Source organism: Geotrypetes seraphini, chromosome 12, assembly GCF_902459505.1.
Source record: "Geotrypetes seraphini chromosome 12, aGeoSer1.1, whole genome shotgun sequence".
NCBI lineage: Eukaryota > Metazoa > Chordata > Amphibia > Gymnophiona > Dermophiidae > Geotrypetes > Geotrypetes seraphini.
In genome coordinates, this window is record NC_047095.1 from 31,772,576 (window position 1) to 31,800,483 (window position 27,908).

The following is a 27,908-nucleotide window of genomic DNA, read 5'->3' on the forward strand; positions in this document are numbered from 1 at the left end:
GAACGAGAAGAGCAGATATGTTTACTGTTGCAGGTCCACAATGGTGGAATTCCCTTCCCCACTATATTAGAATAGAAAGTGATATCCTAATATTCAAAAAGCTTTTAAAATCTCATTTATTTAAGGACGCCTTCGACCTATAAATTAACTTATGGACGTCTTTAACTAATTTTTATTTTTCTAAATGGTTGATTTGGCTCAAACTAATATGCAAGAAATGCATCAAATAAATTTTTACCCTACCTCTCGTTCTTCCCCGGTTTTTTTGTTTTTTTCCTCTTCCCCATTGTAACTTTTCCCTCCTTCCCTATCTCTCATGTGTGTCACAATTGATTTTATTGTAATTAGGTTAAAGTTTCTTTATTATATTATGTACATCGCCTAGAATTTTGAAATAGGCGATCCATCAAATGTGAAATAAAACTAAACTAAACTAAAGATAGACGTAGTGGCATTCTGGACGATCAAACACCTGGACATACAGATAGATGATTTTTGAAAAAACATATTTTAGACGTACTTTTCGAGAATAGACATTTTGCTGCTGCCACCTTTGGGTGACTAGCGCCCTATGTCCAAATCGGATTTAGACGTATTTGTTGATTATGGCCCTCTATTATAACCAATAAGCAATAGATCTGGTCTTCACATTCACTATTAATTTCTCAAAGTCTTAAATATAATTTTCAATAAAGATTCCTGATCAACGGGCTTCTCAAAAAGAGGCAGTACATACAATAGCAGAACATGAGGCAGAACATACAATAGCAGATCTCAGATGGCGAGTCATTGACATTGTTAAAGTAGAGTGGGAGGGTGGCTGGCAATCTTGACAGTTATTTGAACTATCCTGAGCAAAAATGGATTTTTGATTTGAACACAGTGTACCCAAATGGAATGAATGCAGAGGTAGAATGGATGTCCTTAATCTGATTTAAACTTTCCCGTGCTATGCATGGTGCAATCTTTAATTGGCTGTTGAAGAACATGTGACATGTAGATATTTAAAGTACAGTTTGGACGTCACCACCATGTTGACAATGATACAAGGCTGGCAGTGGGTCTGATTACACGGTAGGAAGCTAAGAATTGCACTAAATATTGTTCCTTTAACAGATAAAATAGATAAAGGAAAGATTTATAGACTATAAAAAGAGTTTTGCCTCATGCAAAATTGTCATTTCTTTAATAAGGCATTAACTATTTTTTTTCTGCAGTCCTCCAAGTACCTACAAATCCAAAATGTGGCCCTACAAAGGGTTTGAGTTAGAGACCACTGGTCTAAAGGCTTCTAAACAGTATGATAAGGTGGTGGCTGTAGCCAGAAGGATGCTAGGCTGTATAGAAAGAGGAATAACCAGCAGAAGAAGGGAAGTGTTGATGCCCCTATATAGGTCATTAGTGAGGCCGCACTTGGAGAATTGTGTTCAGTTTTGGAGGCCATATCTGGTGAAGGATATATAAAGACTTGAAGCGGTCCAGAGGAAGGCATCGAAAACGGTAAGGGGTTTGAACCAAAAGAAGTATGAGAAGAGACTGGAAGACCTAAATATGTATAATCTGGAGGAGAGGAGGGACAGGGGAGATATGATAGAGACGTTTAAATAATTGAAAGGTATTAATATAGAACCAAATCTTTTCCAGAGAAGAGAAAATGGTAAAACTAGAGGGCATAATTTTGGATGTTAGGAAATTATTTTTCACGGATGCCTGGAATGCCCTCCCAAGGGAAGTGGTGGAGAGGAAAATGGTGATGGAATTCAAAAAAGCATGAAATAAACAGAGGATCTCTAATTAGAAAATGAAGAATGTAAATTAAAGAGCTAAGGCTGGTACTGGACAGACTTGCAAGGTGATGATTTGGTGTAGGATTGGGCTGTGGAGGGCATCAATGGGAACTCCACTAACTTGGAACATGAGGATGTTACTGGCCAGACTTTATGGTAGATATCTTGCAAACAGGATGGTTGGATAGGCTGGAGAGAGCTTGGACGGCAACTTCAGCATTTAGAACCTAGGACAATACCAGGTGGACTTTAGTCTATGACCCAGAATATCAAAGAAGAGACAAGTTAAATTAATCATGTATTTTTAATGGGTAGAACTAATGGACAGACTGGATGGACCGTTCAGGTCTTTATCTGCCATCATTTACTATGTTACTATGTTGACTTTCATCCATATGCTAATGTTGCCATTAGCACACATTCACTGACAAAAATTAGCTTGAACCCTTACTACCATCTCTTTAGTAGGTTTTCAGAGTTCATGTACTAATCCTGTGCTGACCTGTTTGCATGCAGTAATGTAGCAACGCTGACATGTTCACGCTCCACTCCCAGACATGCTTCCTCAGCGAAAAAATAAATTTTATTTTTTGGTGAGCCACTAATGTATGCACATGTCAAAAGTAATGTGGGAGCTTCTACATGCTCCACAGTATGCCATTTTAACACTAATGTGTGGTAAGCACACATTAGTGCTTACCGCAGCTTGGTACAAGGGTCCCATAATCCTGCTTTTGCAATACAGTGGTGCCTCGCATAACGGACGCCTCGCACAGCGAACGCTGCGCACAACGAACTTTTTGTCGTGCTCCCCACAACGAACTTCGTTTCACACAACGAAGTCGCCCGAGGGGCCCGGGGGGGGGCGGAACTACTCTCGCCGAAGCCGGGAACAGCAGCACCCATGCAGAGAAGGAGAAGACGGCGTGTAGGGGACTCCAGTAAATGCAGAGCAGCAGCTGTGGCAATCAAAAAAAGAGGAGGTCTGCTGTTAAGGTGGACCAGGGTCCTGGAAAATTCGTGAAATCCTGCAATATTACCAGGATCTCAATACAAGTCCATGAGGATCCTGGAGATCCTGCAAATCCTGGTTTTACCCAGACCCGATTCTCTGGTCCTATCTTACGAGACCTGACCCATTTACAGCAAGTTAAGCCATGTTTAAGCTAACGAAAAAAAATCCAGAAAACATCAAAAGATTATTTCCTTTTTAACAAATAGTAATACTGTACCATGAAATACTGTTCCATCATCTCCCTCCACCTTACCCTGGATGCCGAGTTCTCCGGCCCTCTTTCTCGGCCAGCCGCACGCTTTCAGGGAGCAGCGCACGCGCGCATGCTCTGTTGCTCAATCTTCTCCTCTGACGCAACCGGAAACCGGAAGTTGCAGGAGAGTAGAACATTGACCAACTCCAGCAGCTGCGCGTGCACAGCTTTCTGGAAGCGTGCGGCTGGGTGAGGGAGAGGGCCGGCAGACTCCGCATACAAGGTGAGGTGGAGGGAGGGAAATGTAGGGCTGCAGAACGAATTATTGTGTTTTAAATGTATTCTTATGGGAAAACAGGGCTGCAGAACGAATTATTGTGTTTTAAATGTATTCTTATGGGAAAACGCGTTTCACACAACGAACGTTTCACATAACAAACTTGCTCCTGGAACGGATTAAGTTCGTTGTGTGAGGCACCACTGTACTTAGTTCTACTTGATCAACCTGTTCATGTCATCTGAACATCTCAGGTTCTGTGGGGGAGGTGGGATCCTTACTTGGCCAGAATGTTTACTCAGCTGAATATCAGCCAGGACTCACGTATTCAATGCCAGTGCCCCAGTGGTGTGCAGTCATGGCTTTTAGGGGATTTGCCCCACCCAATAAAGGCCCTGAGGGCACTGCTCTGAATTTTATTGGTTGAGCAGGCAATAGGCAGATGCTGCTTAGCCAATCAAATTCAGATCAGTACTGTCCTTCAGGATGGTTTGGAGAAGCCCCAGTCCAAAAGCCCTGCTTTTTATTTTGGTTTACTTTTTGATGCAGTTTGACTGGTTGAGCAAGCTGCCTACTCAACAAATCAAACTACATCAAGCAAAAAGTAAACAAAAAATAATAAAAAAGCAGGGCTGTAGAGCTGGGAATTCACTGAATCCCCTGAAAGACCTTACTGCACACCACTGGGGCTAATGCTGACTGTAAACCCCCAAAAGTCTTCTATACAGGAATGAGAAGGAAAATCAAATCCAACTCCTATAACTTTCTCACTTATATTCAAGCAATGATTTACTTATGCCACAATTTCATTGAAAGTTTCATGCACATCACATCTAAATGAGGGGAGAGCCTCAGAACCCCGTGTGTAATAATGTCAATTACTGCAGTAGAAAGGGAAAAGATCTTCGCCGGCTCTTGACCCCCTTCCTACCTACAGCAGACACAGTAAATGTTTCAAAATGGTGTCAGAAAAGTCAAAACTACTTAGCTTGTAGCTTGGATGTGATGTGCATGAAACTTTCAATGAAATTGTGGCTAATGCTGACTGTCACATGCTGAATATTGACCAGAAATTTTCCGCATGCTTCTAAGCATTGAAGATCCTTTTTGGAAAGCAAATAGGCAGAAAGGTAAAGGAGCTTGCTATTTTAGGGCTCTGTTTACTAGGCATTTTTTCCATTGGCACAAAATGGGGAAACAACCTTCAAGTAACAGGCCTCTACATTTCTAATAAAATGTTCTGTCAGAAATAATTCTGGAAAAGACAAAGATTTAACTTACCACTGCTAGACTTCTCCCTACCAACTTCAGAAAAATAAACTTATCAGCAACAGTGTCTTCAATCAAGAACTCGCTCAACTGCTCTCTCAGTACATGCAGTTTAAGGTCAGGGTTCACCCTAAAACACCAAAAACCAGTTCTTTATTTGTGATGTCCAAATCATGGAATCTACTAAGAAATAACTGAATACAGTATTCTGATTTTAGATTCTTCTGATTTTAGATTCTTAATCAATAAACATGGATAAAACCCTCAATGCCAGCTCAAAAGGTTGTGGAATTTGATGTCAATGTTGTTAGCTTATACAGATGGAACCATGGCAGGCAGTTAGAAAGGTGGCTGTGGTTTCAATTTCATTGTACTTCCAGTGTCTCACTTCAGGTCTGAGTGACTGGTAGTACTGCCATGCCATAAAAGTCCACTGACTACTGTTGATAGAAAAGGGCAGAAGTCAGCCACATTATTGTACCTGGTCCTACCAGAAGAAGGCGAAAAGCCCCGATGAGGGTGTTGGGGAGTGCAGTTGGGAGGAAGAGAAAGAACATGCTACATATATGTAGGGTTACCATGAGGCTCCAGAAAAGGAGGACGGATTGAGACATCCAGGTTTTACTTCCATTACTTTCAATGAAAATAAAACCCAGCTGTCTCTATCTGTCCTCCTTACTTCCATTGTTTTCAGTGGAAGTAAAACCCAGATGTCTCAATCCATCCTTCTTTTTCTGGAGCCATATGGTAACCATACATATATAGTCAGCAGAAAGTTAATGAATTTGCTGATGGTTGGGGTTAATTTAGCCATCAGGCAGATTAGACAATTGCTTAGGGTGCCAATTCAGGGTGGAGGGGAGCAAAAAAAAAAAATGGCAGCAGTCAAAGCACACATTTTTTGTTATGGTTAGTTTTGGAGTGGTTTGGGGGCCTGTAGTTTATAGGGAAGTTGGGTTAAATTTAGACTTTGCTACATAGATGTCCAGACCAGGCCTGAACTGTATTTTTTTTTTAAAGAGAATTAAGCTGTCAGCATTATTGATCTAGGTTGGTATACCAAAGAACATTACAACATGGAGCTTGGCTGATTATTCTAGGTGAGATCATGAGACATAAAAACTATGGTGCAAGATCATTTAGGTCATGATAATCTTGGACAATTATTACTAATTACAGCAAGGTATTGTACTTAATATTGCATTAATTTTTTAAAATTAATTATCCTTTTATTGAAAATATTAACTTCTATACTCAATTAATAGCATTTAGTAAACACTCACATTGTGCTAACATATTTTCATACCAAATATATATTACATTACCATTTGTACTATCAGGGGTCTCAAAGTCCCTCCTTGAGGGCCGCAATCCAGTCGGGTTTTCAGGATTTCCCCAATGAATATGCATTAGATCTATGTGCATGCACTGCTTTCAATGCATATTCATTGGATTGCGGCCCTCAAGGAGAGACTTTGAGATCATAACATCATAACATCACTACAAACATGATACCTTCCACAAAGCACTCTATCGCACAAAAGATGTCCCCATTAAATACTTTTTTATATATACTCTCAAATGACTTACTGTATCTTAATTCTGAAGAAAAAAAATCGAAATTCAAGCTGAGTTGAGGGGACAAACTGGAAATTGAGGAGATATATTGGAATTTTATTTAGTTGTGATTCAGTTCACACAGGGTTACCATATTTTGGGCCGCAAAAACCCCAGACAAATGACCCCACCCTGTCCCACCTCCAGCCCAGCCCTGTTCTGCCTCCAGCCCCACCCTCACAAAGCCTCCTCTCTTCTTCCCCGACGAATTCCAGACATGTCTGGAGGGCCTGGAGCATGAGCAGATGTGTGTTACGTAATTCGCGCATGCTCAGAGGCCCTCCAGATGTGGCCGAAGCTCATCAGGACTTTCCAAAGCCTGGACAAACTGCTGGGTTTTGGAAAGTCCATCCGGGCACCTGGACAGTCCTCTAAAAAGAGGACATATCTGGGTTTTCTTAGATGTCTGGTAACTAAATTTCACAGCACTTTATCAGTGAATAAAGGGATATTTGAATTAAAGACGTCTACTCTTTGTGATTTACATTGTTGAGACATTGAGATTGCGCATATACTGATGGAAGATGACTAAATTGCACTGTCATTTGGAAAAGGGGAGGTGTAAGATAGCACAGTTACTTACCGTAACAGGTGTTATCCAGGGACAGCAGGCAGATATTCTTGACTGATGGGTGACGGCACCGACGGAGCCCCGGTACGGACAATTTTAGAGTGATTGCACTCTAAGAACTTTAGAAAGTTCTAGCTCGGCCGCACCGCGCACGCGCGAGTGCCCTCCCGCCCGACAGAGGCGCGCGGTCCCTCAGTTAGTGTAAGCCAGCTAAGAAGCCAACCCGGGGAGGTGGGTGGGACGCAAGAATATCTGCCTGCTGTCCCTGGATAACACCTGTTACGGTAAGTAACTGTGCTTTATCCCAGGACAAGCAGGCAGCATATTCTTGACTGATGGGTGACCTCCAAGCTAACAAAAAGAGGGATGGAGGGAAGGTTGGCCATTATGAAAACAAATTTTGCAAAACAGATTGGCCGAAGTGTCCATCCCGTCTGGAGAATGCATCCAGACAATAATGAGATGTAAAAGTGTGAACTGAGGACCAAGTAGCAGCTTTGCAGATTTCCTCAATAGGAGTGGAACGGAGGAAAGCTACAGATGCTGCCATAGCTCTGACTCTATGGGCCGTGACAGAACCTTCCAGTGTCAGTCCGGTCTGAGCATAACAGAATGAAATGCACGCTGCCAGCCAATTAGACAACGTACGTTTAGAAACAGGACGTCCCAATTTATTCGGATCAAAGGACAGAAAAAGTTGAGGAACTGATCTGTGGGGTTTCGTACGCTCTAGATAGTAAGCTAGAGCCCGTTTACAATCCAAAGTATGCAGAGCTTGTTCCCCAGAATGAGAATGAGGTTTTGGAAAGAAAACCGGTAGAACAATGGATTGGTTGAGATGGAATTCAGAGACAACCTTAGGGAGAAACTTTGGATGTGTACGCAAAACCACCTTGTCATGGTGAAAAACCGTAAAAGGTGGATCTGCGACAAGTGCATGAAGCTCACTGACCCTCCTGGCAGAGGTAAGAGCAATAAGGAAAAGCACTTTCCAAGTGAGAAACTTGAAAGGAGATGTAGCCAATGGTTCAAATGGAGGCTTCATCAAGGCGGAAAGAACCACATTGAGATCCCAGAGAACAGGAGGGGCTTTAAGAGGTGGTTTCACATTGAAAAGTCCACGCATGAACCTGGATACCAGGGGATGAGCTGAAAGAAGTTTTCCATGGACTGGCTCATGAAAAGCTGCAATGGCACTGAGGTGGACTCTGATGGAAGAGGACTTAAGGCCAGAGTCAGACAAAGAAAGCAAATAATCCAACAACGTCTCCACTGCCAGGGAAGTGGGATCAAGATGATGAAGAAGACACCAGGAAGAAAATCTCGTCCACTTTTGATGGTAACATTGCAGAGTGGCTGGTTTCCTGGAGGCATCCAGAATGGAACGAACGGGCTGCGACAAAAGAGTATCAGTCGAAGTCAGCCCGAGAGATACCAAGCTGTCAGGTGTAGAGACTGGAGGTTGGGATGTAGAAGGGTTTCCTGCTGTTGCGTAAGCAGAGATGGAAACAGAGGAAGAAGAAAAGGTTCCCTGGAACTGAGTTGAAGTAGAAGGGAGAACCAATGTTGCCTGGGCCACCTCGGAGCAATTAGAATCATGGTGGCTCTTTCCCTCTTGAGCTTGAACAAGGTTCTCAACATGAGAGGCAGAGGAGGGAAGGCGTACAGGAACAGATTCGACCAGTCGAGGAGAAAAGCATCTGCTGCTAGACGGTGCGGAGAGTAAAGTCTGGAGCAGAATAGGGGCAGCTGGTGATTGTGAGGAGCTGCAAAGAGGTCTATCTGAGGAGTGCCCCATTGAGTGAAGATGGACTGCAGAGTTACAGGATCGAGTGTCCACTCGTGAGGTTGGAGAATTCTGCTGAGTTTGTCCGCTAAAGAATTCTGTGCCCCCTGAATGTATATAGCTTTCAGGAAGAGATGGTGATCTATGGCCCAAGTCCAGATCTTCTGGGCTTCCTGGCATAAAAGGCGAGAGCCTGTCCCACCCTGTTTGTTGATGTAGTACATCGCAACCTGATTGTCTGTGCACAACAGAAGGACCTGAGGAAAGAGAAGATGTTGGAAGGCCTTGAGGGCATAAAACATCGCTCTGAGTTCCAGGAAATTGATTTGATGCTTCTTTTCCTGGGCTGTCCAAAAACCTTGAGTCTGGAACTCGTTCAAGTGAGCTCCCCATGCATACAGAGAGGCGTCGGTGGTGATGACTAGTTGATGAGGAGGCTGATGGAACAGAAGACCTCTGGATAGATTTGAGGATACCAACCACCATTGAAGAGACTGACGCAGAGATAATGTCACAGATATGTGTCGTGAGCAAGGATCCGACGCTTGGGACCACTGAGTAGCAAGGGTCCATTGAGGAGTGCGCAGGTGAAGACGTGCGTGAGGTGTGACATGAACTGTGGATGCCATGTGCCCCAAGAGTACCATCATCTGTCTGGCTGAGATGGAAGGTAGTGAAAGCACCTGCTGACATAGAGACTGAAGGGTCTGAAGACGATTGGATGGTAGGAAAGCTCTCATTTGGAGTGTATCTAGGATCGCTCCAATGAATTGAAGTCTTTGAGTGGGGATGATATGAGATTTGGGTAGATTGATCTCGAACCCCAGAATTTGTAGAAACTGGATGGTTTGGTTGGTGGCCAGGAGAACTGCTTGAGCGGATGTGGCTTTGATCAACCAGTCGTCCAGGTAAGGGAATACCTGAAGGTAGTGAGAGCGTAGAAATGCCGCTACCACAATGAGACATTTGGTGAATACCCTTGGAGATGAGGCTAGACCGAAGGGCAGTACCTTGTATTGGTAATGACAATGATTGATCATGAATCGGAGATATGGTCTTGAGGTTACATTGATCGGTATGTGAGTGTAAGCCTCTTTGAGATCGAGGGAGCATAGCCAGTCGTTTTGATTTAGAAGGGGATAAAGGATGGCTAAAGAAAGCATCTTGAATTTTTCTTTTACCAGATGTTTGTTGAGATCGCGAAGATCTAGGATGGGTCTGAGATCTCCAGTTTTTTTGGGGACTAGAAAATAACGGGAGTAGAATCCCTGCCCCTTTTGATCTAGAGGAACTTCTTCTATAGCGTTCAGAAGGAGGAGGGATTGGACCTCCTGAATAAGGAGGGCCGATTGAGGACTGTTCAAAGCAGACTCTTTTGGCAGGCTTTGAGGTGGAAGAGTCTGAAAGTTGAGAGAGTAGCCGTGGCGGATGATGTTGAGGACCCATTGGTCCGACGTGATTACTTCCCACCGGCTGAGGAACAGAGAAAGTCGACCTCCTATAGGCTGAGGCAGGAGAGCAGGAATAGGGATACTGGCTATACTGTGGAGAATGAAGTCAAAAGGGCTGTGACTTCTGCTGAGGAGGTTGTTTCACAGATTGTTGTTGCTGCTGCTGTCTGGGAGGCTGACGTTGTTGTTGCCTCTGACGCCTGGGTTGCTGAGCAGTGGTAGTTAATGGACGAGCTGCGAAGCGGCGTTGATAGGCCGACTGCTGTCTATATGGTTTTGGTGGAGGAGGCTTCTTTTTATTTTTAAGCAGAGTATCCCAGCGCGTCTCATGAGCCGAGAGCTTTTGTGTGGTTGAGTCCATGGAATCCCCAAAGAGCTCATCCCCTAGGCACGGGGCGTTGGCTAACCGATCTTGATGGTTAACATCAAGCTCGGATACCCGAAGCCAGGCCAAACGGCGCATAGCCACCGACATTGCTGTCGCTCTGGATGTAAGTTCAAAGGTGTCATATATGGATCTAACCATAAACTTACGCAATTGGAAAAGAGACGACAAGCAGGTGTGAAAAGAGGAATGCTTTCGTGAAGGAAGATATTTTTCGAACGAAGCCATGGTGGTAAGGAGATGCTTTAAATAAAAAGAGAAATGAAAAGCATAATTACTAGCCCTATTTGCTAACATAGCATTTTGGTAGAGCCTCTTACCAAATTTATCCATGGCCCTTCCTTCTCTGCCAGGAGGGACAGATGCATATACACTGGCTCCTGAAGTCTTTTTAAGGGTGGATTCGACAAATAATGACTCGTGTGGAAGTTGAGGTTTGTCGAACCCAGGAATGGGAATTACTTTATATAGAGAATCCAGTTTACGTGGGGCCCCTGGGACAGTTAAAGGAGTCTCTAAATTTTTATAGAAAGTTTCCCTCAAGATGTCATGAAGGGGAAGTTTCAAAAATTCCTTTGGAGGCTGATCAAAATCAAGGGCATCCAAAAAAGCTTTAGACTTTTTGGATTCAGCCTCCAAAGGAATGGACAAGGATTCACACATCTCTTTCAAAAAACAGGAGAAAGAGGAAGTGACCTGTTTGGAGGATGGGTCAGGGACAGCCGAATCCTCCTCCTCTGAGGAACATTCGCCTTCAGAAAGAAAGGGTTCCTCTGAGTCCCCCCACAGATCAGGATCCCTGACATGGGAAGCATGGTCCTGAGACTCCGGTGTCGACGTTTGAATGTGTCGGGTTTTGCGCACCGACTTACCCGACCTCATCGATACCGAGTCAGGAGATGTTATCGGTCGCACCGGTGCCGAAGTCTGTACCGATTGATGGTGAGCTCTCGGCTCCGGTGCAAGAACTGGCATCGATACCGATGAGGTTAGGTGAAGCGGTACCGAAACAGTGGAAGCGGGTAATACGGGTTCCACAATCGGTATCGATACGGGTTGTTCCACAACCGGTACCGATAGCTCGGTGCGGGCCGGCACCGGAAGGTTCGGTGTCATGATAGCAGGAAGGAGTCTTTCTAATTGCTCCTTAAGCTGCACCTGAAGGATGGCCGTAATGCGGTCATCGAGGGATGGCACCGGTACCGCTTTTTTTCTTCTGCGGTACCTGCGGTGCCGCTCGACGCCCCGGAGATGAGGAGCCCGATGTCGAGGGACTCACCTCTATAGGGGCGGAGCGCTTCCGCTGGCGTCTTACAGGCGGCAGGATTGGACTCACTGCACTCGAGGCCGGAAGACGTTCCAGCGGGGAAGGCTTCTTAGCCGGCTTACCTGACTGTTGAGATGCCGGTGTGGAATCACGCGGCGTCGAAGACGAGGGTGCCGACTGAATCGGTGCCGAAGCCGGAGTCGAAGGAACGGGGTCGGACATCTCGGTACCGAACAGTAATCGCTGCTGTATCTGGCGATTTTTTAATGTCCGTTTTTTTAGAGTAGCACAGCGGGTGCAAGTAGAGGCCTGATGCTCAGGACCCAAACACTGTAAACACCAGTTGTGTGGGTCCGTGAGAGATATAGGCCTAGCACACCGCTGGCACTTTTTAAAACCCGGTTGGGGGGGCATGAAAGGAAAAACGGCTTCCGCCAAATCGAAGGCCGAGGCTTCGATGGTGGCAGAAGGCCCCGCCGGGGAAAATCAAATTAAGAAAAGGAAAAAATATATATATTTTTTTTTTTTACAAAAGAAAAAAAGAAACGAAATAAGGCCAAAGCCAAAAAGTTTACGCGAGCGGGAAGGCAATAGAAAAAAAGTTTCAACAGCCGTTGAAAAAAAACGCGTCTTCTTAGCTCCGCGGAAACTAAGAAACTAAGAAACTGAGGGACCGCGCGCCTCTGTCGGGCGGGAGGGCACTCGCGCGTGCGCGGTGCGGCCGAGCTAGAACTTTCTAAAGTTCTTAGAGTGCAATCACTCTAAAATTGTCCGTACCGGGGCTCCGTCGGTGCCGTCACCCATCAGTCAAGAATATGCTGCCTGCTTGTCCTGGGATAATGTTAATTAATCTATGTTACTATTAAGTTGAACTAAATAAAAGCCATGCTTTAATTCCCAAGCACCGCTCGTAAATATATACTGTATAAAGCACAGCATTGAGAAGGTATATGAGTATTGCCTAATAAGATATAAACAGATTCTATAACACTTTCAGCTGTAGGGAGGGTGGGCAGTTGTCAATTGTCCTCATTACATACAGTATACATTACATGCCTAATAATATTTAAAATTATGAAGACTAATTGTGATATTTACAGCAGCATTCTGGAAGGGGTGATATTAGGGTGGTCAGGATTGTTGAATATCAAGTTTCAAGTTTAATAAAATTTTGATAACATCGCAATTTTGAAATTTAAAGTGATATACAATAAAATATGGGGATGACAGGTAAAACAATTACTGACATAGACAAGGACTAACATGACTGATTAGTTACATAAGGATGAGGGGAGAACTACAATTGTGATAGAAAAGAGACAGTTATAGGTTAATACAGGACAAGGAAAAGAAGATATTAGAGCCTCTTAGAAATTTTAATCATCAAAGGTATCTTTAAATAAAAAGGTTTTTAATAATCCTTTGAATTTGTCTAATGACTTTGTTTCCCTCAGTTGTTTCGGGAGTGAATTTCAAGTTTGTGGGGCTACAACTGAAAAGATAGTATTCCCTTCGGGAAGTTAATTGAAAGGACGGGACACAAGGTTTAAGGTATACCTGGGGCACCAATAAACCCTTGCATAGGCTCTGCCTAGCTGGGGTTTTGCTTTTCGCCTGCCTCTGTTCTGAGCGGCAATTGCATGCGATTGGGAGCAAATGTTTACATGCCCCCTCCCCACACACACTGACTGGTAGGAAGCAGCAAACTATAATTTGGACCATGAGGCCAAAGTTTGTCTATCTATGGTTTACAATGTTTATAGTGGAGTGACGGAGTAGCTGAATGTTTAGAATAGCAGGCCGAGTACCACTGCGGCTCCTTGTGATCTTGACCAAGTCACTTAACTAGGGCTACCATTTGGCTCCAGAAAAAGGAGGACGGATCGAGACATCCGGGTTTTACTTCCATTGTTTTCAATGGAGGTGAAACCGGGATGTCTCAATCCGTCTTTCTTTTTCTGGAGCCATATGGTAATTCTACACTTAACCCGCCATTGCCTCAGGTAAAATGTCAGATTGAGAGCCCTAAGAAACAGTAAAATGCCTACTGTATTTGAATAGCTGGCAGACGGTGTATAAGAAATGAAACAAAACAAAATTTTAAAAATCAGGATTGGTTGTTTAAGGGAGTGCATATGTCTTTCTCAAATTTTGCACAGGTAACCAGTAGTAAAAAAAATCTGAAATGTGTAGTTTTAAGGGAAGCTGCAGCAGGAGCCAGGTGAAAGTACAGTCATTAGGAGATTGAAAGAAAGGCAGAAAACTGGGGGATGCTATGGGAGCTCAGAGTTCACACCAGATAGCCTGAGAGCCAAAAGTCTAGTAGGAAGTATCCATTTTAAGAAGCCTGGGCACTGAGGGTTATTTGGGGTTTTTTTAGCAGTTTGCTACTGTATTTTTGCAAGGGTTTTTTCATCTTGTGGATTTACATGGCTTATATGCATGTCTTGAATGTCTGATGATTTAAATTAAAGATCCGAGTTGTAACTAGTAAATAGTGAGCTTTTGAAAGGAAATGAAAAGAGAAACCTTGTTTATATTTCACGTCTCATTTCTGGGAAGGAAGGAACAAATGGTCATCACCCCAAAGAGCTTACTGAGGACAGTTCTACCTCACATTATCCAACTAATTTATTTCAAGATACTGCATTTAATTATATCTGAGAAAAACACTAACAACCCCCCACCCCCCGACACACACAGACACACATTCTATAACTTGAATCAGAGGTGCCAATAATTAGCATTTATGCACATAAATGCCAAGTACTGTTCTATAAAGTGCATGCCAATGTCAGTTATCCTGCATACATGTAGGCAAGGTATGGGCATGTTACCATGTGACACTCCCAACTTACAGAATACTATCCATTGTGTGTGTTGCATGGTGCACTTTGGTGCACCAACTGTAAGTGGGCATGACTAAATTGTGGCATGCCGATGCAGTTCTGTTCTGGTATTCTATAATGCAGTGCATCGCAAACTGTGTGCTGCGAGACACCGGCGAGGAGGAGAGGCGCCAGCGCCAGCTGACTGCCTACAGATCATGTCTCTCGCCTCTCCTCCTCTCCACACCCCCCCCCCCCCCCCCCCAGTGCTGGATTAACCCTCTAAGCAAAGTAAGCACGCGCTTAGGGCATCAAGAAATCTTTCATAGCCAAATTTATCATTTAAATTATTAAATTTATAGCCATTTTCAAAATTTAATGAAAAATAAATAAGTTCTGTTTCTAAAGCGTTCTCTCTTGTGTCCTCATGTTTATCCTGCAAAATAAAGTACACTGTGCTCGCAGATTGGAAGGTATACAAATTTTGAACAAGTCTAGACGCGTTTGAAACAGCGCAAGTGACGGGTACTAGCTCATAAGAAGTTCTTCGTCTAGTTGCCAACAGTCACTAGTGCTAATTGCAGGTGCATTCATCACCTCTTCTTGCTTTCAAAGCCTCAAAGTTGCTTAGTGATTATTCCAATAGCACACTCAGTTCTGGCTCTCTAATCCATTAAAATGTAAGTACGTTTTATATATTTTGAATGTGTCTAATTCTATTCTTGGATATGAGCTCAGACATTTTGGCGCACTCACCTAACGGCGTTGTATGCCAAACATGCCTTCGTGCGAAATGTGCTCGTGTCCACTCATGTTGCACAGTCTACTATTTCAGTACTATTTAATTTTGTTTATTCCAGCCTTTTTTGATAGAACATAGTTAAATTTATTTCAGTTTATTTGTTAAACACAAGTTTTACAAGCGTTTTTATTTAGGAGTATTTCTGAAACACCAATGTATTCTGAAATTCTGAAACAAAATCTCTTTATTAACTAAAGAACATGATTCAGCATCAGCAGTAAGCTGGGAATTAAATTGTCCGCATTATTCTGCTTATAAAATGTGTAACTATGTTGAATGCCGCATAATAATTCAAACAAAATATTCTTTTTATTTCTATATTTAACAGATCCCAAGAACCAAGATTAAATGGGTTCAGTTTAGTGGTGCACAAAAACGAAAACTATCAAACAAGAAACAAGAGAAGACTTTAGAATTAGAGCTCAAGACTGCAAAGCTAACTGATTTCTTCACGCAAGTTCCACAACATGATATACAGATTCTGGGGCAAAACCAATCTCCTTCATCAGAAGTGGACACAAATACGGCAAATACCACTTTGATCACTTCAGAATGAAAATGTGATGATGTTAGTGTCAGTTTTGTTTGTGGCCCTAAGTCTCTGGCTTGCACCTGGACCCATTGTCCTAAGCACCCTCTTAATCAGACATTAACACCTTTTAGCTAGTCATGATTCAATCAGGGCTACTTAAAACATATCCGGGATACTTAAAACAGTTTCCCTGCCCTCAGGGTCTATCTGCATTCCCATGCCAGAGTCAGATTGATATAATTTCCCATAGGCCTTCACTGACATAAGTAATGCCAACTAAGAATGCTGAATGGTAGCGATAGCTAGGCTGACAGTTAGAATCACTGAGGTGTCACAAGCAGGTTCATCTAGCACATGTCTCATAACTGATCTCACTTTGCCTGTAAATTCTCTTGAAATGGATACCTCTACTGCAAATGTTGATTAGAATGACTTTACAATACAATTTAGGGCTCAAATAATTGTTGAAAATGAAGGGTTAGTGGATCACGGTGAAGGCAATGAAATTATTCTGTCTATAAAAGATGAAGAAAATTACAATTTAGCTAAAGATCCAGGGTTGTGGCTTGATTTCTCTGCTGATGATATGGCTTATTGGATCGCTTGCGGGCCCAGTAACTGTCGACACCACAATGGGCCATTTGACAAGTCTTACCGGCATTTTAGTAGTGGCAAATCAGCAAGGTATTGTTCACAGAAACTTTTTAATGGGACAAAAGCCAATGGTGAGAAATACAAGAGAGAGTGGTTATTGTATTCACCATCAACAGGATCAGTTTATTGTTTTGTTTGTAAACTGCTCCTAAAAATTTCTCGAATTTTGTTATAAGAGAAGGGTTCAGTGACTAGCGAAATACTATTGTAATTGATAAGCATGAGAAAAGCCCTACTCACCGAGACTCTTTGCTAACATATTTAACTCGCAGACAAGGTGCGGGGTTGAAGTCACGGTTGGAGAAACAAATTCAGGAAGAGTGTGATTACTGCTGGGAACATGTCTTGAGGCATGTACATTAGCTGAATGTGGCTTGGCTTTTCGAGGAACAGAAGAAAGGTTTGGATCATTGAAAAATGGGAATTTTTTAGGGCTGCTTGAACTCATAAGCCAGTTTGATCCATTTTTAGCAGGCCACATTTCGAAGTATGGAAATTCTGGCAAAGGAAATCCTTCTTACCTGTCAAAAACCACCTGCGAGGAACTTATTCAAGTAATGTCATAAAAAGTCTATGCATTCATTGTTATTTTATTTTGTCCATTGATTCAACACCAGATCTATCACATATCGACCAGTTAAGTGTTGTACTTAGGTACTTAAAAGACGGACAGCCTATTGAACACTTTTTAACCTTTCTGGAAATAGAAAGACACGCTGGCGAGAAAATTGCAAACCAAGTATTGCAGTACTTACGTGAAGCTTGTAGACTAAATTTTTCAAAATGTAGGGGTCTTATGACAATGCTGCTAACATGTCTGGGATACAGCAAAAATTTTCAGAAACAAACAAGTTTGCTATATATGTGCCATGTGCAACTCATTCACTAAATCTGGTTGGCCAAAGTGCTGCTGATTGCTGTCAAGAGGCTGTTAATTTCTTCTCTACAGTACAGTTTCTCTATACCTTTTTCTCAGCTTCAACCAGCCGGTGGAAAATTCTTAAAGATCATATTAAAAATGAAAGTGTCTTAAAATCCCTCTCTGATACAAGATGGGAGGCACATGCTATGGCAATAACAGCAATTTTTACATTTTTAAATTTTAGAAGCATTAGCATATATAGCCGAAGACCAGTCGCATCTTATCTGCAATATTATTTGCTTCTCTTCTAGCAAGAGCTAGAATTCGTTTTTATGTTGAATTTTTGGAATGAGATTTTGCAGAATTTTCACAGAGTAAACAAAGTTCTACAAAATGAAGATGTGAACGTAAAAACATTTGCAGATCTGTATGTATCATTAGCTGACTAACTGTGTACTTTACAAGATGAATTAGAAAAATATGAAAAGGATGCAAAGGAAATGGTACCAGATGTTGATTACAAGGCAGCTACAACTCATAAATGTATCAGAACATAAGAAGTGCCTCCGCTGGGTCAGTCCTGAGGTCCATCTTAACCAGCAGTCTGCTCACATGGCGGCCCAACAGGTCCAAGACCTATGCAGTAATCCTCTATCTATACCCCTCTATCCCTGTTTCCAACAGAAACTTGTCCAATCCCTTCTTGAACCCCAATACCGTACTCTGTCCTATCACGCCCTCTGGAAGCGCATTCCAGGTGTCCACCACGTTGGGTGAAGAAAAACTTCCTAGCATTTGTTCTGAAGCTGTCCCCTTTCAACTTTTCCGAATGCCCTCTCGTTCTTGTATTTTTCAAAAGTTTGAAAAATCTGCCCCTCCCCACTTTCTCTATGCCCTTCATGATTTTGTAGGTCTCTATCATATCTCCTCTATGTCTCCTCTTTTTCTAGGGAAAAGAACCCGAATTTCTCCAATCTCTCAGCGTATGAAAGGTTTTCCATACCTTTTATCAGACGCGTCGCTCTCCTTTGCACCCTCTTGAGTATCGCCATATCCTTCTTAAGGTACGGCGACCAATATTGTTCGCAGTACTCCAGATGCGGACACACCATCACCCGATACAACGGCAGGATAACTTCTTTCGTTCTGGTTGTAATACCCTTCTTGATTATACCTAGCATTCTATTCGCTTTCTTAGTGGCCGCTGTGCACTGTGCCGCCGGCTTCATTGACTTGTCCACCTTTACCCCCAAGTCCCTTTCTTGGGTACTCTCATTCAATAACATCCCTCCCATCATATAGCTGTACCTCGGGTTTCTGCTTCCTACATATAATACTTTACATTTCTGTATGTTGAACTGAATGCCAGAGATAAATTGAACGTTGAACTGAATGCCAGAGATAAATTTCATATCAACAGCTTTTGTACAATTCTTGACAAACTTGCAGCTGAGATAAAAAGAAGAGGAGAGATATATAAAGAAATAGCAGAGACATTTTCTTTTCTAAATGATGTGCCATATATAATGTCACTTCATCATCTACTAACATTGAAAGGTATTCTCAGTGCTGTAGAAAGCTGATTGATGATTACCCAGAGGACTTCAACAGTAATTTCTCGGCTGAACTTCAGCAGTTTCATTTATATGTGCGCCATAAGTTCAGTGCAACAGAAAATGTAAAAACAAGATTCAGTCATGCTGAACTTTATAAAATAATTTTAGAAGACAACATTGAATGTGCCTTTCCAAATGTAGACAATGCATTTTGTATACTTTTAACATTAATGGTCACAAACTGCTCAGCTGAGCGTTCATTTTCTTGGTTGAAATATAGTAAAAATCCTCTCAGAGCAACGATGCAACAAGGCAGGCTGGATGTCTTATCTCTATTATGTATAGAAGCAGATGTGTCGCGTAAGACTGATTATGAAGATCTGATCAAAGACTTTGCAAGAAAAAAAAAAGTAGGAGAAAATTATTAAGCCATAAATAAAATACTGCAAGCACTTTAAAGCTAAGTTATATATTAAGTTATTTATGACTACTAAAAGCACTTTAAATGATAAAGAAATAGATTTGAGTGGTAGGCAGGGGGATAAGACCAATGAGGAGGCTAGCTACACTGAAATTCTGTACTTTCAACAGATTTATTCTGTACAGAAGTAGCCACTGAGGTCATATCCCATAACCAGAATATAAGACTGTATGAAGAGAAATGAAAAGTGACATTTGAAAGGATTAACAATATAATTTTCAAGTAAATCATAATATATCAGAAGACTTTGGAAGATCGTTGATGTTAAAGAAACTCCTTGATAATATATAATGAGGATATAGTAAATAGATGGTGAATTATTTAGTTCCTCATATAAATAGAGAAAGATATTTGCCAAATACTGGATGTGTGATTCTCAATAAATAAAATGGAAGCATATAGAAATAAATATTATTTTCCTTCTTACTGTAAGTTTTATTTAATCTGAATTTTCGATAAATAAAATGTTATTTTATGGTTTAGTATTGTTTTAATATTTTGAATTACAAGTGTAAAGGGGCACCAAAATTAGTTAGTGCTTGGGGCATCTAAAGGTCTTAATCCGGACCTGCTCCCTCCGCTAGTGTAGTAATACTGACATAGTGGCGGCACACTAAACCTAGAGCCCCATCCGGAGGGCATCCACGCATGTGCGCGACATCATCGCGTCAATGTCTGCACCTACCAGACGCAGTCCTGTTCATTGTGTCGTGGCTTCAAAAAGTTTGCAAGGACCTGCTATAATGGCTTAGGCCTAGCTAAGTGTCATTATAGAATTGGTGCTAAGTACACCCCATTGTGACTCCTAAATCAAGGTGCCAAGTTAAAAAAATTGCCTCCTAAGTCACCAAGCTAATAGAATAAACAGTTTCAAGGTGTAATACATACATACCTTATAAATCCAGCAGAAATAAATTTATTAACTGCTTCAGGAGAAACTGTATTTAGCTTGGGATTCCACAGTTCTTCTGGGACATAAAAAACATGAAGTTCTATCAGCTGAAGAAATCGGAAACAGGTCATTAGATATCCATAAAATAGAATATATTATAAATTTAACAACACAAATATGAGGCTTTAAAGCTATAAGTAGGGGTGTAGCTACCATTGATCGAGCCCAGCTTCTTGTGGCACAATGGTAAGGGCCATAAGCAGCTGAACCCTCCCTTCCACTCAATGAGGTGAGGCACCTCCCTCCTCCCAGGTCCTCCACAGTTACAGCGTCAGAGACAATGCTAAAGGCTGCCTCTCTGGCCAGCCATACTTTTCCTTAACTGCATCCTGCCATGCTGATGCAACTTCCTATGGGTGGGATGAGGCAGAGGAAAGATCTCTATGGCCAGAGAGGCAGCCTTTAATGCTGTCTCTGACATTGTAGCTATGGAGAACACTGTGGGCAGCTAAGCAGCTGAGTATGGTGGGGGGAGGGAGGAGACCATATCAGTCTTCCTACCCAGGGTCCACTGAGTCTTAGCAAAGTCACTGGCTATAAGATAATCATTTTACATTAAAATAGTCATGAGACATAAGATCAGGGGAGGAAGACTTAACTATTTTTGCTTTCAAACTATACACATCATTGTATTTTGAAATTTGCAGTTCAGCTTTTCCAGTTAAAATTTGCACTATCCCAATGAAAATGTGTCAGTGCATAGCTGGGGGAAGGGGGGGCACGGTAGGGTATCTCACAAAGCAAAGATGCACATAAAATTCCAAAATAATACAGCCCCAATCCACAAAAGGTTTCTGTACCAGTAAGACTCATTAAAGCAGTCTTTACTGGCATGGAAAGCCTCTTGTATGCTCAAAAGGGTTCTGTGCTCACACAATACATGCACAACAGAGCCCATTAAAATAAAATTTAAAAAAGGCAGGGAGTGATCCCCTGTCCTCCCTCCCACTGAGCTTCCTCCACTGGGTCAGGACCCATGACACCCTCGTACCTTATGCTGAAAGATTGGCAGGAGGGATGCCCACTCCCTCCTGCCTCAAGGCCTGCCTCTTCATAATGGAGGCTCTGCCCCTGCAAGGTGCGTCCTAGGATGCAATGGGAGGGGCCTAAAGCCCTGAGTGGCTCAAGCTCCTAAGGCCCCTCCAAGTACATGCCATGCTGGGATGGGCCTAAGGCCCTGATTGACTCAGGGGCCTAAAGCCCCTCTCAGTGCATCCAAAGATGCAGCAGGCAGAGGCAGGGCAGCTATGTTCAAGAGGCGGGCCTTCAGGCAGGAGGAAGTGGGCATCCCTCCTAGTGATCACAAAAAAGATACAGGGGTTTCGGGGGATCCCAGCCCATTAGAACACCAGGTTTTGGGGGAGCTCAGTGGGAGACACAACTGTGCCCATTAAAAAAAAAGTCTGCAGCCTACTCTTCTGCTGGCTCATCTGATCACAGCAGAAGCTCCAAACAGCTGAATGGCAGGGGAAGCCCTGAAGCTGCCAATTGGTGGCTTTGAGGCATCCTGTCAGTCAGCTGAGCAGAGATTCCCCTGCTGCAATCAGATGAGCCGGCAGAGAGAAGCAGCAGCGACAGAAGAAAAGAGCCCAAAAGAACTCTTAAATTTTTTGGGGGGGCCCAACAGGAGGGATGGGAGAAGGGGGAAGGACCTGTGCTAGTGATTGCTCTTCTGAGCAAGGGCCAGGCACAGTTCCTCCCTCTTTTACTGGGGATGCTCTGCACAAATATCATGTATATAATTTATTTATTTATATTTGCTATTCATGCAGAGCATCACCTGGAAAACAATAATCGCTCCCACCACGGTATTTTTATTTTTTTTACCATGGTAACGGAGCTTTGTGCATCCTGTCCTGAGTCACAAAACCTCCATTAGTTTATCAAACAAATTTGACTCATGGCTCTGATTCATCACAGGTTTTCTCATAATACCTCTTGATTGCTCCTACCCTGGTTCACTACTGGATCACCAGGGATTCAAAAGGTACACCGAGGAAGGAGGTAAAAGTTTTTAGAGTCAGCCGGGACAGGAGCTTACACAGAACAGTGCTCTAAGGGGGTTTTTTTTGCCTATAAGTCACCAGTAGCACCTTCAGAATTCACTACAACAGAACGGTTCATTTACAGCAATTTGATTATGCAAATATTAAGTTCATGTAATGACAAGGCACAAATATTTCAGAACAATACAAAGAGGTTTGGCTTCCTATTTACATTCTTCCACTACGCAGAGGGATGGTAAGATAAATATTAAATACAAAGCATCGTGTTCCCTAGGCAATATTATCATATAAACTAGACTTATGAGGGCTGCTTTCACACTTAATACATTTCTTAATAATTAAAAAATATTAAAACAAAGATGTATTGGAAAGAACAGCAATCAAGTGTAAGTTAATTTAGATGAATAATTTAGTCGTAACTTTACAGAAAGATGACACAGTGTTAAATCTTCCTAGCTTTCTTACCCCTGCTGTTGAAGGCCTGATTTGATTACACGGCGTATTCATTGATACCTGTCCACAGTTACAGAGAATGGCAAATGAAGATTTTCTTTGTTTGCATCCCAAGCAGTGCCGAAGAGCTGAAACAGTATTCCTCTTGTGCCTTGCAGTCCCCTTTACTTAGAGTGTTAAAGACCCAATAAGAGGTACCATCAATCACATTCTGGAATCTAGCTCCAAGCTGTGTTTCCAGTAGACTGGACACAATCAAATAGCAAACTCTAGGCAGCAGAGGCATACTAAGACCTTTCCTATGAACACACCCTCCAGAAAATGGTATTCCATTAACCAGAATAACTTTATTATGTGAATTACTTCATTATGAAAACAAATTAAGTTTGCGGCTACACATTTCTATTGTAATATGCTCTTTCACCAGAAGTCAGTTTTAATGCCTTTTACTGTACAATCCGTCAATCAACCTTTTATTTAATAGGATTTATGTATTTTATATGGGGGTTTATTGTTGGTTTTGTTTTCGATGTGTCATAAAATTGGATGGATTTTTGCAGCAAGCACATTCTGGCTTCATTGTCAGGTACGAAATAAAATCAAAGCAACAAAATCAATTCCTCAGTGCAGCAAAATCATGACACCTGGTTTTCTGTGACAGCCTGAGAGATTCTGCAGCATGTCTTCAGCTTTAATATGCTTAATTCGTATATCTGATCTGATTTTTTAAACACTTTTTGCCATGCTGTGTCTATGAGGAAAATGCTTACTATACAGCGTCATGTCATCACAGCCTTCATAGTGTTCAGTGAATTCTCTAAGCCAGAAGTTTCTAACCAATGTTCCAGTAAATATGGCCTAGTTAAAGCCACTGCTGCCCACAGCAAGATTTTTTTCTCTCTCCCAGAGGAAATTTAAGTATTGATTCTTACCTGTTGCCTTTCTCCCTGCTACTACCTTCTACAGCTAAGGGGGGCTCCATGTGGTTCAACTTCTGACTATAGGGGGAAACCGATAGGGAAAGCAGCAGCAGGTATGCTGTCCAACATTACCTGCCAACTCAAAAGAATTACAGGAGGGGGAGGATATATGATTAGTTTTCTTCCTCCTACCTTGTGCAATGCATAACTGCACCAAGGAGGAGGTAGGGGAAGACACCTGAATTTATATGAACACAAGATTACCCCAAAATCCCACATAGTTCTGCTAATAAGAGAAGGAAAGGTGAAGATCCCCTTCCTCAGGCACTGTAGAACTTGCTTTTTTCCCCCTTATTCAACAGCGGGGCATTTAACATCAGTGAGATGGGACATTTAGCAGGACTATCAAAAATATTCACTTCTCAAAGATGTTTTTGGTTGGGTCTGCTGCTAACTCAAATAAAAATAATGTAATAAATAAAAATAATTAAACAAATCAAATAAATATAAAATTAAACGGTGAAGAACATTAGCACCACTTAACTATTGACTTCCTGCTTTCAAAGTGGCACTGCCAATTATTGGTCAAAGAAAAAAAACTCCTTCTCTACACCTAGGTCCACAAAAAAAAAAAAAAGATAAAAATTTTGTGAAAACAATAAAATAAAAAAGACTCAAATCAACAAAATTTATTTTTGACAAAATAGTACACAGGATGAGAACCTACTGTATATTTATTAACTCACATGTTCACAATTTAGATAAGTCGTGGATGTGTGAATGTAGGCATGTCAGTGATAACATACAGAAAAGGGGACATATTTTACAAGACCAGGGCTAAACATGTAAGTGCTAAGTAAAATTGACATATCTCTGCTCACCAGGAAAAATATAGAAAAGGGCACAAAAAACGAACAGGATCTACACTTTGAGAACCTATTACAATCATCAGTTTCAATGAGATAAAATGATTGAATGTTGCTTTTCTGGTTGAGACACTACAAATTTCTAAGTGTAAGTCTCCTTTTTTTTTTACATTGATTTTTCAATACTCTTGGCCTGTATACATATTTTTTATTCGCCAAGTGGTTTAATATTAAGACAGGTGTAGAGAAGACTCATTCAAAAGTAAAGGTTCTAGACTTTATAAAAAACTTTGTTCAGATTAGGGATTACATCAAGGAATTGTTTTCTGGATGGGAACATCTGAAAGAAGTAGGAAAGCAGTGGGCAAAACTGAAAGGAGCTATTGTAAGGGCAACAAACCATTTTGTAAGAAAAGTAAGGAAATGTGAAAGGAAAAGAAGGTTGCTAAAAGTAGTAGCTGAGAAAATAAGGAAAAAGGTTAGCTTTCATAAGCTATTGAAGATCATAGAAAAAGGAAAACAGGCAAACATAGCTGGAAAAGTTGCTGGTCAAGTAATCAGGAAAGCAAAGATGCAAATGGAAGAAAAATAGCTGACATGGTAAAACAGGGGGGACCAGACATTTTTTAGATATATTAGTGATAGGAAGAAGTGCAAAAGTGGCATTGTGAGACTCAAAGATGAAGGGGAGAAATATGTAAAAGCTGATAAAGAAAAGTCTGAATTATTTAACATATATTTCTGTTCTGTGTTCACAGCTGAAGCACCGGGAGCGGGACCCTGACCCCTGATCAATTTTCAGAGGGTTGTGTCTATGAGGAGCTAGCTAAACTAAAGGGAGACAAAGCGATGGGGCCGGATGATGTATACCTAAGGGTACTGAAGGAACTTAGGGAAGTTTTGGCGACTCTGCTAGCTGACCTTTTCAATGCTTCTCTAAAGCTGGGAGTGGAAGTAAGGAAGAAGTAGGAAACTACAAACCGGTAATCCTGACATCTGAGATAAGTGAATTAATGGAAATGTTTTTAAAACAGAGAATAGTGAAGTTTCTGGGAGGCAGGATGTGTCAGAGTTGGCTGAGAGAGAAGGTGGGAGAGATCCCTCCTGTCCTGGACCACCAGGGCTTATGGCAGGCCTAGGAGAGGCCTGCAAGACACCGGGGTGAAGAGACTGGCACTTGGTTTATATTTGAGTTTACCTTTTTTCCCTCCTTTTTGGGGGGAAGTCACCTTGAGTGATATTACTTTAAATATTTTAAGGAGAAAGGGAATGGAGATTTGTACACTGCCTTTTTGTTGCTTTGGCATTTCAAAGTGGTGGGCACAGGGTCACAAGGAGCAGCACTGGGATTTAATTTCACAACCTCTGGGTGCAGAGGCAGCAGCTCAACCAGTGAGCCACAGCCCTTTCTCTTTGTGTATGTTTCTGTTCATGGTGAGACCATGCTCCCTGAGTGTGGTCACCATCTAGATGAGCTCCCCAGCTCAGTATCAAAGTATCTGTGGTTAGGTTTTGGTGGGGAAGAGGCTGGGAGACCCCGGGTAAAATTATGTGGTACTATCCACCATTGGAAAAAGTGCCACACATCTGGGGTCACTTCTACTGGAGTAGATAGGGATCCCAAGACTTGGGATCATTGGGTTGATAAGGTCCACTGTGGAACCCTGAAATAAAGGTGTGCAAATGGGATCATATGAACTGTCGATGCTATGTGACCAAGAAGGCATTAAACATCTCGCATGTGAAAATTGCTTGAGAGTGGAGATAGTTTGACACAGGTGAATGAGATGGTGGACTGTCTGCTCAGATAGAAAAGCCTAACCCTGAATGGTGTTAAGAGGGCTCCTATGAACTCCAAGGTCTGAGACAGCTGTAGATGTGACTTTTGGTAGTTGACAGCAAACCATAGAAGCTCAAGGAGATGCACTGTTGAGTTGATGGCATGCTAAGCTGCCTGTGACGATGAAGCCTTGATCAACCAGCCATCTAAGTAGGGAAAGATGTGAAATCTCCATGAGCGAAGAGCTGCCACAACTACTACAAGGCATTTTGTGAAGATGCAAGGAGCAGAGGCTAGTCCAAAGGACAAGACCTTGTATTGGAAGTGCCAGGGACCTATGCGAAAGTGGAGATATTTCCTGTGAATAGGTAGGTTGGATATGAGAGTGTATGCTTCTTTGAGATCTAGAAAGCAAAGTCAATCTCCTTTTTCCAGTAGGGGTAGAAGGGTTCCTGGAGAGACCATGCAAAACCTCTCCTTCAGTACATCATGAGGGGTGGACATGTGTGGACAATCCAGAGGTGGTGTGGTGAAGGAAGGAAAGAGACCTTGAATTCAAGAAAGAGAGAGATGGTGGATTCCGAGAGGGAGGGTTGGGAGTGAGTGCAGGATCCATGCCTTCTGGTAGGAACTAGTGCAAGATCTATGAGGTTCCATGCCTTCTGATGGGAACAAATATTGACCCTAAAAGTTCCCCTATGTGGTTCACTGCCCTCTACCTCCTCCCTCCTCTTTCCTTCCTACACCACAATACTTTTTGATTTCCCCATGTACCTCCCCCTCATGGCATCCTGTATCTGTCATCTTCCTCCCCCTCTTTATTTCTGGCATCTCTATCCTTCAACCCTTCCCCCCCCCCCCCCCCCGATTTTTATTAGGGAGTCTATAAATGAACTACTAGGGCAGGCAAGAATTGCACAGAAGTCGGGCAGCTCTTCCGTGTATTTTTTTTTCTTTAGATCAGTGTCTTTCAAACTGTGCACCACAGTAAGGTGCCCCGAAGAGATTCTGGGTGTACCACATGAGATTCCAGAATTTTACTTTATTTTAAAAAATTCCCTTCATAAGTATACATTAGAATAGATAACATGTATGTCAGGTACGCAAAGGTCTGCCAATGTTATGAGCATCTGTGTGTGTAAGGATACAACCACCCACCCAGAGAAGCATCATTCTTTGATGTGATTGGTCCTTGAGAACTAAACAGCAAGTAATTTTAGTTTTATTTTTTATGCAGTAGTTATCTTAACTTGAGCAACAAGCAATCAAGGATTTTGGAACCATTTGGATCTTCTTATCTTTGTGAACTTGGATTTTCAGCTCCGACAGAAATTAAATTGAAAAAAAGAGAATGATTGCAGATGGTGTATGATTAATGTGACCATACGTCCCATTTTGAACGGGACTGTCCCCTTTTTAGATCACCTGTCCCGTTGTCCCCATGCACACCTTCGGGACACCAAAATGTCCCATTTTCAGAGAGTGTCCCGAAGCTGTGCGTGGGGACAACGGGGCAGATGATCGCGGAACCTGGCCTCTCTCCCTGCTTCCCCGCCGCAGCAACAGGATCAGCGAGGCAAGTGCAGCAACTGCACAAC

General features: G+C 42.3%; 1 protein-coding gene across 2 annotated transcripts in view; it reads right to left on the reverse strand.

Annotated features, from left to right (window-relative positions):
• Window positions 1-27,908, reverse strand: part of SPATA1 (spermatogenesis associated 1) — a 79,107-nt gene that overhangs the window by 48,532 nt on the left and 2,667 nt on the right. For both annotated transcript variants that reach the window (XM_033916695.1, XM_033916694.1), the window contains exons 2-3: window positions 20,226-20,332; window positions 4,554-4,671 (exon numbers count right to left, since the gene is read on the reverse strand). In XM_033916695.1, coding sequence (XP_033772586.1) covers window positions 4,554-4,671; window positions 20,226-20,332 — 225 coding nt within the window. The remainder of the gene's footprint in view (window positions 1-4,553; window positions 4,672-20,225; window positions 20,333-27,908) is intronic.